Consider the following 14,948-nt stretch of genomic DNA (forward strand, 5'->3'; position numbering starts at 1 on the left):
GACAAAAGCCTAAGGGTTTTTGTGTGTTTGTGTGTGTGTGTGTGTGTGTGTGTGTGTGTGTGTGTGTGTGTGTGTGTGTGTGTGTGTGTGTGTGTGTGTGTGTGTGTGTGTGTGTGTGTGTGATTTCATTTATTACATATAACTTTATTTGTAAACTAATAAGGTTTGTTTTCTTGTATTTCTTTGGTTGTTACCAACATCTGGTGAAAACTTCAAGTCAACGGCACCTTTAGAAATTTGTTTTCTGAGAAAAACGGTGCCATGTTTAATACATAATTCCCACACTGTATATATAATATTAAACATTTTGCTTTGCTGAAGAAAAATTGTCTCCCATATCTTCGGTAGCCTCAATTAAAAGCCTTTTTAAGTATGAACAAGGCTATACCTTTTATGTTGACTAAAACAAAACCACAAAACTAGTAATATCGAAAGTCTAAAGCATATTTGCAATGCGAGGATATGGCAACACACTCTGAACTGCCATCCAGCAAGTGGAGCGAAAGTGTCCAGTTTGCCCCGCCTCCAACTGTTTGACGTCACATGCCTCAGTCTTGACACATGGTGATTATCATCGCATTTCTTATTCACACACACATACACACGCGCGCGCACTCCACCTACTTCAAGCCACTTATGCCGGTGCTGTAGAGCAGGATCTCTCAGTTGTCGTTATTAGTCGAATGATCGCTTTTTACCTGTTATAGCTTTTCATTTCAATTCAGCTATTCAAAGAATTATTTTTACGGAATAAGAGAGATTATGTCCAGACAGCTCACCATGAATCCAGCTTTTCTACCTCCGCAAACTAACGGCGTTTTGAAGGCGCTCCTGGAAAAACCTCTGAAACTGCCTTTGCACCAAGATGAAGGTGAATAAAACTTTATCTTTGTTACATTGAAGATTAAAATGTTGGTTAGTTTTGCTGTTAGGACTTGTCATTTAGTTTTAGATGTGATATTCAGTGTTAAAGTGCTTGTCTATGCTGTCTTAGATTCGTTTGACTATTTTTATGCCTGATGTTTGCCATTAAAGTGTCTCTTCCATTAGTTTGTAAACTAAGCGTAGATTCATAACAGCTGAGATTACATTCATTATTATTATTATTAATATTATTAATATTATATTTAATAATAATGATGTTTTTAATAATATTAATAACAGGATGTTTTTTTGTTTTTATTATGTTTATATTAGTTTTCTATATAAATAATAAACTGTAACAAATTTTGAAGAATTAAGCTTTGTGTTTGAGGAACTTGTGAGTTTGAAGAAATTTGTTGAAACGAAAAACCTTAAAATAAGAAAAACGACAAAAAAAATCGTATCCTTTTATCTGATCTGTCAATTGTTTTTTACTGTACATTGCTGAGATTGTAGAAGCTGCAACACTAAAGTTGAACCACGTTAAAGCATGCATGCAAAATGCTGTACAGGATTTTAAATGCATTTTGGCTATACATTACGAATAAATTAATTTTGAAAAAGGAAATAAGATCCTTATAAAAGTATTATTTTTGTAGTGCATTCTTAAGATTGCAGCTACGCACAAAAATTCTAAATGAAAACCACAATTATGGAAAATGTAATAAAGTACATTTAAATTCCTTTCAACTGGGCTAAAATTATAAAAATGAAAAAGTAAAATGAAAAGTAGAGCATCAGAAATCATTATATTAAAGTTTAAATGTAACTTTTTTACTATGCAATGCTGAAACGGCAAATAAAATGAGAAACTAATATTAATATTATTATTTGAGAAATCTTTTTTACAGTGCAATGCTTCAACTACTACTATAAACTGTAATAGAAGTATAAACACTTTAATTATCTTAAAACTTTAATAAATCATTTTTCAAATCCATCTTAGTTGTCCTAAAATGTAGAAATGTCTCTGTTAAATTATTGCAAAGAGTGTACATTTTTTCATATTTATCTTTAGTGTGCATTGCAGCTAAAAATCACCTTAATTACTGTATGTACATTATTAAATTCATTTTAACTATTCTTGATGTAAAAGATTTGACATATAACTATTCTTTCAGGCTATGGAAAGGAGAGAGACAAGGTTAAAAAGCTGGACGAAGAGGGAAACCCTCCGCAGTCTGCTTTCTTAGGGCCAACACTTTGGGATAAAACATTGTCTTACGATGGAGACAGCTTTCAGTTGGAGTATATGGACCTTGAAGAATTTCTCTCTGAAAACGGCATCCCCTCCAGTCCTGCACAACATGACCAAAACCTCCATCAACATCATCACCAGCAGCAGCAGCAGCAGCAGCACCAACAACAGCAGCAACAGGTTTCAATGCCCCAGGGGCCTATCTCAGTCATGGACCTCAGTAGTCGCTCCATCCACACAGCCATTTCTCCTCAAAACTGCCTCCACAGCCCTGGCAGATCAGGTATAATGTCACTTCTAGACCCTGGTTTTGTCCATTCTGCTCAAAAGATTTAAAGGCCATGTTCAGCCAAACCAGATGGCACTAAATATGACCATGTGTGGGTGGAAAATGGGAGACAGAGTATTCATTTTAGTCTCAAAGTGTGTTTGTTTTTGGACTGTATAGATTGTTATATTCAAAACAAGTTATTTGTAAGCCAGTCTGAGAATGTCAAGAGGCAGAAATGAATTAGATAAGATACAGATCGTAAAAATATACACTGTTAAATCCTGTTGACAAGCAAGACTTTATGATGGTAAAAAAAAAAGAAAAGGTCAATGCAGAACAACAAAAACAAGCATTTTTGGGGAAAAAATGTGAAAAATGGCAATGACTTCTATTCTAGTATGAGGATTTTTGCATCTAATGAGGAAATAAAGTAAACTACGTTGTTGTATAAGTTTGGGTTTAGTAAGAGGAAAATCTTGTTTAGTTAGAGCTTGAAAATATGCATTTAAAAAATAATGTATACATTTTATTTAAAAAAGCAATTACCATTGTAATATGATTATAATTGTCATCATATATATTTAACAATTTATCATATTAAATACTTAAATTAAATATAATAATGCTGAAAGTAATTAAAATGTAAAAAAAAAAACTTAATTAAAACTTGAATATATTGATTAATTCTGCTAAAATGGACACAGGGTGATTTAAGCATTTTATTTTGACTGATGCCACATTAAATGTTTTTATCATAATAATACTACATAGATAGATATATACATAGATACATACATACATACATACATACATACATACATACATACACACATAAAGTGAGATATTCTGGAGATTTTCAGCTGATACTAAAATAATTTACACATGTATCTTTTAAAGTTACAAAAGTAAAGGTAAAAAGTTGTTCAAAGACAAATAAAAACAAATTATGAGCACAAAAAAATAAATTGAATCAAGTGATTGATTTAAATTATTAATTTAAATTAATTCACTTTTTATTTTATTATTAGCTAAAATAGATTAAACATTTTAAATGCATTCATAATACAATTTTTTGAACAACATAGCAGTAAAATGCATACACAGAAATATAAATGTATAAAAAATGTGCTGAAGGTACCTATTTATACTTCGCTTATATTAATGTCTGCTGCGCCACCTAGTGGATTGAAATGCTCCCAACACCCTTTAACATGCAAGATCTGCATGGAGTCAACAATGAATAGATTTCTTTTCTCCTGACAGTTTTGCCTCCATCCCGTAACACACCGAGTCCAGTCGACCCGGAGGCCCTTCATATTCCGGTGAGCTACGAGCCCGACCCGGCAGATCTCGCTCTCTCCAGCGTCCCTGGACAGGAGGTTTTCGATCCACGGAAGCGCAAATTCTCCGAAGAAGAGTTGAAACCTCAGCCTATGATCAAAAAAGCACGCAAAATCTTCATTCCTGATGATTTGAAGGTAACTATTCAGCCCATAAAAGTGTATGTTTGGTGACTCTTTTCACCCCTCGCCATTGACCAGCTGGCCAGCAGTTTAAGAAGCTTATGTCCGTTCATTCATCCTCCGCTCCGGCCGCCAGAACCACGTGATCACCCTTTTTTTCCTGGTAGCGCTCCAGTTCTGCCGGGTTTAGGATTAAAGGATTTGTCTTTTTTAATTTGTTCGAATAAAAGTGGATCCCTCTTGAGCTTTGCGCAATAGTAAATTGCTCCAAGCTGATTGCACGCCAGCGAATGCGTGAGAAAACTTGTCACGATAAAGATCTGTTTTCTCTCGTGCTTGCCTGTCAGTCATAAATAATAGCTGAAGTGTGGAGTAATTTGTCACAATCATCGGTTCCTTTTAAATGATTTAATTGTAGGCTACTGGGTCGAAACTATTAACTCTGCAAATCCTGATAAATTAAATTATTAGTATGAATGAATAAATACAAAGAAAGGAATCATGCATTTGACGAAATAGTAAATAGGATTTCATTTATTGATTTCTCTCCTCTTTGGTAAACACGGGAATTGTGTTGTCTAATGAATATTAACATATCAGGGCTATTGCCAGCCTGGTGAAAGGGGTGGTTATATTTTCTCAAAAAGTGTACCATTTTTACAGATAGTTGCCTCATTTTCTATTTAACTACAAAGTATTTATGGTTTAAATGGTTATAGTGCATTTAAGTGGCTTTTTAAATGGAGTTAACCTGTAAACAAAGATTCAGCGGCAGAACCACACTTCACTTTGTCTCCTTAAGCAATTACCTACTTCCTAAAACTTATTTAAGACCAGCCCTTTAGTTCTCCTGTTCTCTTGAACCCACCCTCCCTCCATTTTCTTGCTTCCCATTCACAGTCATATCACCCTCTCTTTACTCCTATGTCAAATCGGGGGGCCCAATCACTCTACAAAAAATATTACAGTATACCCCCACTCTTGAGTCTCATAAACGTAGGATGCCCGATCAACCTACCTATCTGTTCACTGTTTATCCTGAAACTTCCCATCCCCTTCATCCCACTGTTCTTTTACCATCTCTTTATCCCTACATCCCAATAAAGTCTAGCTCAAAGTGTGGTGTGGTCCATGCTGGTGAAGCACTATTTATTTCTGGATTAGCTTGTCAGGTGGTCATAACCACACTTTTTGATCTACCAAAGCATTTTCTAAAGATTTAGAATAAAGGAATATGGAAAAAAAAAACTTATTTATATATATTATTTTTATCAAATACGATGAAAAGACAAATCTGTTAAAGTTTTAAATTAAAAACGTCAAAGTATTGTCATTTATTAAGCAATTAACAAACTGGCCAGCACATTCAACTTTCCTCAGTCAGAATTTGGCCACTTGAAAAACAACAAAAAATATGCATGATAATAATAATAATAATAATAATAACAATAATATTAATGTAGAGCTTCCCAATTTTTTTAGCCTCTCATGTAAAAGAGATGGAAATTTCATGGATACAATAGCCTAATTACTAATACAATTTACTTTTATATGCTTCAAAATTTACTTTTTATTGGTAATTTTTTCTCCAAGGTCCAAGAGTTAGAATAAAAGTTACTTGTAAAAACTTTTCTCTATTTAACCACAATACAGTACTTACATTTTTTTATTTGTTGTTATTTTTTACACAATTTATGATGGCATAGCAGTCAAAATAGGACGATTGAGCTCATGCAGGGACAAATTCTGCGTCTTATGAACCACCCGAACCCTCCTCTGGCTAGGAGTTTGTATCTGAAAATATGGCGTTTTTATGTAATAAAATCTATGTTATCAGTAATTTGCAGAACAAAACTATAGCATCGTTTTACTTGAACACGTAGGCCTATTATTTATTAACAATTGTAAATTTTTAATCCAGAGATGAATACAATTTTTTTATAAAGTGCTGTTTTTGAAAAAAGCTGTATTTAGCTGTCATTATGAAAACATTTTCATACAAGACATACAAGAAAACACAGATAAAATGGCTAAACATAATAACTGCCCTAATATGAGTAAGAAAATACCCCTACACTGTAAAAAAAACCTGATTGCCCTAAATTTTTCATCTGAATCAAATTAACCGTATGAGTCCATTGTACTTATATTATGTTAAACGGACTTAAAACAGCTTTTGCATAACTTATAAAATTATCTTAGAACATGATTAACCTAGTTTAATATGTTACAATGATTTAAAAACATATCCTGTCATGACTAATTGAATATAATTTTTACAGTGTAGAAATTAATTCAGCACTAAATCAACTTGACAGTTCAGTAAAACATTTATTTCATAAAATGTAAACCCTAATGATTGAGCGGCTTTGTAGTAGCTATGATTCATAAGGATTTATAGGGTTACCATATCCATTAAAAAACAGTAAATGATACTAATCGCACAATAATGTAACTGGGCGCTCCCATCTCTTCCCCACCCTTTTTATTCTGCATATTTTGAGCAGGATGAAAAATACTGGGCACGGCGCAGGAAGAACAACGTGGCTGCCAAGAGATCACGAGATGCTCGGCGTCTGAAGGAAAATCAGATTGCCATCCGGGCTGGTTTCCTGGAGAAAGAGAACATGGCCCTCCGTCAGGAAGTCGCTGACCTACGGAAAGAGCTGGGGCGGTGCAAAAACATCTTAACCAAGTATGAAGCTCAGCACGGGCCCCTGTGAGGCCTTCACGGTGCTCTGAAGTTCCCCTTACCCAGTGCCCTTCCAATTCGAAGGACAATATTCTTGGGTTGCAGGTCCGCTGGGCCAGTTTTCCAGCCAGCCCTCACCTCAGTCTGTTCTTGGCACCTTAGAAGGCAGAAACGTTTCATTGCGTGGTTATTTTATACATCTTATAGAGATCTAGCCATTCTCTTTCTCTATTTGTTAGTGCAAACAAAGCCATCATTGTTTGCCGATCATGTTACTTATTGTTTTAGTGTTGTAGCATTTGTCCACAAACGTTTGCCTTGATTTTGTTGTACTTTAGCAGTCAGATCCGAGCTCTGCAGGCTCACACTCATTGTGCTGTGTAAGAGAGAGGTACATGTGCATAGATTCCTCAGGCGTTTTAGGTTTTGTGTCTTCATGAAGACATCATTCTCACAGACAGAACAGAATGTAGCAAGAATGAGAGTTCATAAAATAACTCAATTATACTAATATATGTGTTTGTTTTAGGAAGCAGGTAATGAAGTTGCTAATATTGAGTGCAACTGGTTCTGGAAGTAAAAACCCAGTTCATTTATTTCAATGGGAAATTGATTTTATAAAACAGACCTCTAATGAGTGGTGAGGTTGTTAATTGATATGCTTTTGTTGGATCCATTGGTTACACATTCAGTCCTTTAGTAAAACGATTATTGTTAATGATGGAATTCATGCAAACTTCCCTCTCCCCAGACACGTCCTTCAGCTTTTTCGGGGAGATCCCGAGGTGTTCCATGCAGGCCAGCTGAGAGACATAGTCCTTTCTAGCGTGTCCTTGGTCTTCCCCCAGAGCTCCTCCCGGGTGACAGAGCGCCCTATAAGGGTGCGCTGTGTCACCCCTTAAATTAAACTCATTTCAACTGCTTGTATCTGAGATCTTGTTCTTTCGGTCATGACCATAGATGAGAGTAGGAACATAGATGGACCGGTAAATCTAGAGCTTTGCCTTTAGTCTCAGCTCCTTCTGTACCACAACAGACAGGTACATTGACTGCATTACTGCTGCCGTTGCAGCAATCAGTCTGTCAATCTCATGTTCCATCCTTTCCTCACTCGTAAACAAAACTCCAAGTTACTTGAAATCCTCCACTAGGGGTAAGGACTTTACTCCAACCTGGAGATGGCAAACCACCTTTTTCCAGTGGAGCACCATGGCCATGGCCTTCTTATCCCATTCAGGAATTCATGCAGATAAACTACATTATTACCCATGATGCTGTACAAACATCATACTGTACCAATCAGAGATTCATAATGACCAACAGGATTTTTTGGTCTGAGTAAAATAACTCATCTACAGTAAATCCTATTCAGTTCTAAACTAAAAGTAGCCGTCAGCGTTTGTCCCATTTGTTGTCTGGTCCATCTTGGTTGACAACGTTTGAGGGATCTTAAATTGAATTTTTGTGGTCCCCTTTGGCTGAAATGAAACTAATTTATGTTTCAGTTGCACCCACACTGGTGATTCATTCCACTGTGGTGACCCCAGATTAATAAAAGGAATAAGCTGAAAAGAAAATGAATGAATGAACCCACACTCATAAAAAATATCGGTATGTGAAATACCGATAGCAAAGCTGATAAATGAAACTTGTCCAATGATATCTTTAGCTCCGCCCACATCTATGAGTCACCACGAATAGTGCAATTGTCAGTGTCTATACACTCTTAAAAACAATTAAATATTAATAGAGATGAATGCAGATTTAGCAACACATGTACATGTGCATCCAGCCCAATCTCACCAGGAAATGTAACTTTTTTACGTAATGTCAGTAAAAGGGCTAATTTATGTTATTTCATTTGTAATAAAATGTACGATTTTTAAAAGGTGTTTTTAATACAAATTAGCCAGTAAAGTAAAATGTTACAAATTGCAGTGAGATTGCGTTTGTACGCAACGCACACCCCAAGTCCCATGGAGGAGTTCCGAAAGGATAAAATGAGGAGTGGTGGCAATGAAAAAAAAGATAAAGGACCAGGCCTGAGAGTTTTATATCACAGTTTTATTTATGTTTGTGCAGCAGATACCCACAAGAGGCTACCATTTTATTTTTATTTATTTTCCTTCAGTTTAGCTCCTTTATTGCCACAGTGGAATGAACCACCAACTCATCCATCATATGTTTTACACAGCAGATGCCCTTCCAGCTGCAATCCAGTACTGGGAAATATGTTCATTTTGTGGATTGTTAATTTATTATATATTAACCTTACAGTACCAACCTTCCCATTCCCAAAACAAATATTCAATATTTCTTCATTGTCTTTGATTGCAATTCGCCATGCCTTATGGCAGGGGTGTCCAGCTCAGTTCCTAGAGGGCTGCAGCCCTGCATAGATCAGTTCCAACACACTTACCTTACCTAGCACACTTAGGTTCCAAACAAGCCTGAAGGACTCAATTTGTTTGATCAGTTGTGTTTAATTAGGATTGTAACTAAACTGTGCAGAGCTGCAGCCTTTCTGAAAGTTTGACACCTGTGCCTTATGGGATTGTAGTACCTCAAAGGTGATTTGTTTGGTGCCTGACTTGTATATGCTTTAACAAAGCTTTAACCATTAATGTGAAAAAATCCTGATGGGAAAAATACTTCCAGAACCAGTGCTGCTGAAAAAGGTGGATGGGAACTAATGCACTCTTCCAAAGCGTGTTAAATTAAGTATGCCAGTCTGTGTTAATCTGTGCCACATGTAGGCTTTTCACACGAGAACTATTTAAACCTGGGTCATTCTAAACCTTGAGTGAACAGAATTCTGGTTTATTTTGATCCATGTTTCACACCAATCATCAATTAATTAATTAGCCTATCACTAATTTAAGAGATTATAATTAACCCTGAAATTATTTCACATGGTAAATTTCAAAACCTCACGTCAACTTCTTCATTTGAATATTGACTGTGTCTTTGATTAGATGAAGGTGCGCACATGTCCTGCTAGTGAAGTGTAGGCCTGGTGCGTAATAATATTGTCAATAGCTAAATCTGAACAATTTTTTTGGACTGTAAAGTTTGGAGCGAAGCAAGCTTTACTTGTCTGGTACAATTTGACAATTTAAAAAAAAAGTGACCTCAAATGCTTAAACTGTTTATGGTTATTACGTACGGTGTTTACGTGACTGTCAAAAGCACGTGAATATGATGCAAAATATCCATTTTAACATTGATGAAGTTAGTTTCACACAATGTACGTTTGCCTCCGACATACCCTTAAAAGCAGTGCAAGCTATGCTCCGTTTTAAGTTTTGTAAGCTCGGGTAAACATGGTGCACAACCTGGTTATAAGTGAAAAATATTTACTCTGGGTTAAAAGTAAGTTTAGAACGACGTTATCCAGGTCGAGCGCCGTGTGAAAAGCCCAAAGTCAGCCTAGTTACTTTCTAAAAAGTTAAAATGACTTTCATTTAACAGAATTTGAAAGGTAAATTATTTGGTTAAAACGCCCCTCTTTCCATTTTTAATGTAAATGTGTTAGAAGCTAAATTTATTAGTGGCTGCTACTATACTATTTCCATCATATTTCACAAATAACGTTATTGATTCTTTATAACAACATACTCTATGAGTTTAAACTGTGATCGAAGTAAAGCTCGCTGAACAAGGTCTCAATGCCCTTATTGCAAACACAAAGAAGAAACCTGCTGTACAGTAGAGTATATTGAAGCTGATATGTTGCCTTTTGGTGGTCAGTTATGAAATGAATGTAGATGTATGATGTATTTTATGTCTATCACTCTTGAATACAGACCAAATGATATGAGATACAATAAGGTTATATTGTCATATTAAATGTTTTTACAAAGTTATTCTCGTTTTTGTACAGTATTTTCTTATGAATTTCTGAATATATAAATGTATTTAGATGTGTACTGTATTGCGTCAAACTATATGAACATGTTCTAAATTCTATACGGGCATTAATAAATTGCATTTAGTACCACGATCATAGTTTCTTTACCTTTTACAGCTGTCTATTATTCAGGCATCAGTATCTTTTTTATATATATATATATATCGAATGGCACTTGCATTACTTTTCATATACTGGTTGTGATTTACAATCATGAAGTGTGGTATTATTGTGTGTTTGCCAAAAACGGTAAAAGAATGTGACTCTTGGCCACATACAGAATGTTTTCAGTCTTTGTCAAAAATATTTTATATTAAATATATGAAATTACAGCATGTTTAAATTTAAACATTCTTCAGATGATTTTTCGACTTAAATATTTGCATAAATATTTGTTGTTTGTCGTGGTCCTTTTTGGTTCCTTCTTGCTGTTCATTTATCTTAATGAAAATAATAAAAAATCTTTTGAAAAGAAGCTTGGTCAACTTAATGAGTGAAATTTAAATGTTTTATTAACCTAAAATATGCAAAAATTGAAATAACAGAAATAATATTAATTCTACAACTTACTGTGTTTTAAATACTCTATTATAAAACATTGTTTACAATAAGGTTTCTATTTTACAATAGGCTTGCATTAGTCAACGTTAGATAATGCATTCATTAACATGAATTAATGATGATGAACAACAACACATCTGTTAAGCATTAATAATCTTTGTTAATATTAGCTGAACAACATATATTATTGTGTTTGTTAGGGCATTTTTTGACATCCATTAACAATCAACAATGGCTTTGCTGTTAATATTAACTTGTATTCTAATGCATTTCCGTAATGACTGATTGTCCCTGTTGCACATTTTGTTGACTAAACGTTGCATTGTAACTACATTCCAATTAATTCTCATTTAAGTATTAGTAGACAATCTGCTTAATATCTGTTGATACTGCTCCTTCAACAGACATTTAACTGACTATAAGAAACTTTGCAAGTACACATCAGTTTACACTAAGCCTTATCTCAACCTAACAGTCTACTTATATTCTAATGAGAAATAGTTGGCATGTAGATGCAATGGAACTTAAATTCAACAAAATGCACTAAAGGGACAGGCAAAATAAAGTGATACCTACATTTCTTTACATATAATGTAACTAATGCTCATTTAGACATACACGCCACATTGACCCGGCTGGGGCTCGAACCAGCTACCTTCTTGCTGTGAGGTGATTGTGCTACCCACTGTGCCACCATGACGCCCATGAAATTATGGATACAACTCATTGTTAAATCCACTTAAATTCGTGAATATAATTTAACTAGCTGTTTTATTTTATTTTTTTAGGTTTTGTTTTGGGACAGGTTAAAGGATTTGTGTGGAACCCAACATTGTTTACAGTGTGAGTCATTGTTCATTATTTGAAAATATTTAATGATGCATTAATGATAACTTATGAATTAACATATTATTATATTTGTAAGTTTACATAAATAACGATTTAGTATTGCTGAATAAAAGTTGTTAATTTTTAGGTTATGTCATCTAATCCATCACCAAATAGTGTATGTGTGTAGGTAAACATTTATTAAACACTTAATGTAAAGAGATGCATTAAAACACAAATTAACAAAGATTATGTATGTTATGCTAAACAGAGTTAGTGTTCATGTTAACTAATGCATCGACTAACATAAATATGCTTAGTTAATATCAACAGTTCACCATTCATTCATATATATATATATATATATATATATATATATATATATATATATATATGAATGGTGAACTGTTAATATTAACTAAGCATATTTATGTTAGTCGATATATATATATATATATATATATATATATATATATATATATATATATATATATATATATATATATATATATATATATATATATATATATATGCTTAGTCAATATTAACAAAAATTAGATAATGGATAACAAATAGTTCCCTATTCATTTATGTTAACTATGCATGAACTAACGTTAACTGATGAATCTTATTGTGAAGTGCTTATTGTGAAGTCAAATTCTAGATGTTGTTCTCAAAAGTACCAGCAGAGAGCAGTGTCTATTCAGTAATCCACGATTATGACTAAGATGTTGTGAAAGCTCCGTCAGGGGTAAATGTTATGAAATATTCTTATTTCTACAAATTTTCATCATCACTGTCGTCATAATGTTATCATCAACAACAAACGTATCATTACTGGGTATGGATATGGATACACCTTAATTAGCTTATTGGGAATTTTAAAAGAAAAAACACGGTGTGCTTGCTTTTAAACGTAACTTTATTCTTTCGTGAGTTATTTACAAGCCCCCTGTGCCACAAACAGGACGTTAATGTCACCAACCATTCCCATTTTATTAAGGTGCATCCATATAAATGGCCCACCCTGTATGCATAATGTATACATGTATTTAATAACAATAACTATATATTGAATAAATGCATGAATCTTAACAATAAAGAAAAAATATATTGTCCTTTTTTACAATGTTTTAAAATATTTAATAATACGAAATATTATATACTAATAAAACTCCACTAATACTACTACAAATAATATTTATTAACCTTACACAAGTGTTAGTAATACAGTAAACTGTTTTATTTGTTAGTTAATAATGATGATGAGGTACACCAAAAATCTCTGTTGTGTGTCAATGTAATATTTTATAAAATACACATATTTGGCAGTACGGTGGCTTAGTGGTTAGCACTGTCACCTCAACGCAAGAAGGTCGTGTGGGTAGCACAAACGCCTCACACCAAAGAAAATCGCTGGTTCGACCCTCGTTTGGACCAGGTGGCGTTTTTGTGTGGAATTTGCATGTTCTGCCTGTGTTGGCATGGGTTTCCTCCGGGTGCTTCGGTTTCCCCCACAGTCCAAAGACATGTGGTATAGGTGAATTGAATAAGTTAAATTGACCATAGTGTATGAGTGCGTGTTTGAATGAATATGTATGGGTGTTTTTCAGTACTGGGCTGAGGCTGGAAGAGCATCTGCTGTATAAAACATATGGGGGAATACGGGGGAATACAAATGGGGGAAAGTCCATAGTGTTTTTGAACCATACTATAGTAAAAAAGTGTATTAGGGGTTATCATCCCACATGAAAAAATACTATAGTAATTTATAGCCCAAACTACAGTGTTTTTGAACCATAGTGTAGTAAAGATGTACAGTTGAAGTCAGAATTATTAGCCCCACTGAATTATTTGCCCCCATGTTTATTTTTTTCTCAATTTCTGTTTAACAGCACATTTCAAAACTTATTAGTTTTAATAACTCATTTCTAATTACTGGTTTATTTTATCTTTGCCATGATGACAGTAAATAATATTTGACTAGATATTTTTCAAGACACTTTTATACAGCTTAAAGTGACATTTAAAGGCTTAACTAGGTTAGTTAGGTTAACTAGGCAGGTTAGGGTAATTATGCAAGTTATTGTATAATGATGGTTTGTTCTGTAGACTATCGAAAAATTGCTTAAAGGGGCTAATCATTTTTACCTTAAAATGGTTTTTAAAAAAATGAAAAAACTGCTTTTATTCTAGCAAAAATAAAACAAATAAGACTTTTTCCAGAAGAAAATTATTATCAGACATAAATACATGTATAATAATTAAGTCGATCCCTTTTTAAAAATGAATATTTTTATTTTCTCAGTGAATATAGGCAATGTATTTTGATGCATTTAAACAAAACAGATGTATTAAACAGATACGGTTGAAACCAGAAGTTTACATACACTCTAAAAAAATGAACATAACTATTTTTAAAAAATGTCTGATAGAAAATCAAACTAAACGTTTACGCCCCATTCACACAGGGCTTCAGCGTCAACGCTTGACTTAAGGCGTGTCTGAAGTTGGGGCTGAAGCGATCGTCGTAGCAGCGTCAGCCAATGAAATTCAGTCAGCAATAGACCACTGTCTAGCTGGTGTATTTGCATACAGCGATCTGATTGGCTGACGCTTCCGTTGGCGTTTAAAAAGTTGAGCTAGTCCCAACTTCTGCAGCGAACAATGCCTCTGAAACGACGCTGACATATCCACAATGCAGTTGGGCAATGCCTGACGTCACCCATTCAAAGTTAATGGGAAGCGTTGACGCCCCGTGTGAATGGAGCGTTAGTATTATAGGTCCGTTAGGATTACCTTAATGATTTACAGTTGCTAAATGCCAGAATAATTAGAGAATTTTTTTTAGCTTTTTCAACTTTGCCCACAAATTGTCTATAGGATTGAGCTCAGGGCTTTGTGATGGCCACTCCAAAACATTCACTCTGTGTCCTTAAAGCACATTTTAACTTATTTGGCAGTATGCTTAGGGTCAAAGTTTGTTTGTAAGACCCATTTGTGGCCAAGTTTTACTTTCCTGGCTGATGTCTTAAGATGTTGCTTCAGTATTTCTACATAATGTTCTTTCTTCATAACGCCATCTATGCTGTGAGTGGACA

At 34.3% G+C, this 14,948-nt stretch overlaps 1 protein-coding gene across 2 annotated transcripts; it reads left to right on the forward strand.

Moving 5' to 3' along the window:
- The first annotated feature begins 585 nt into the window (after positions 1–585).
- On the forward strand, positions 586–10,933 carry hlfb (HLF transcription factor, PAR bZIP family member b). 2 transcript variants are annotated; one of them, XM_005156334.5, is made up of 4 exons: positions 586–871; positions 2,046–2,405; positions 3,657–3,871; positions 6,361–10,933. In XM_005156334.5, the coding sequence occupies exons 1-4, from the start codon at positions 763–765 to the stop codon at positions 6,577–6,579; spliced, it is 903 nt and encodes a 300-aa protein (XP_005156391.1). In that variant the 5' UTR covers positions 586–762; the 3' UTR covers positions 6,580–10,933.
- Positions 10,934–14,948: the final 4,015 nt, after the last annotated feature.

Source organism: Danio rerio, chromosome 12 (genome assembly GCF_049306965.1).
Source record: "Danio rerio strain Tuebingen ecotype United States chromosome 12, GRCz12tu, whole genome shotgun sequence".
Classification (NCBI taxonomy): domain Eukaryota; kingdom Metazoa; phylum Chordata; class Actinopteri; order Cypriniformes; family Danionidae; genus Danio; species Danio rerio.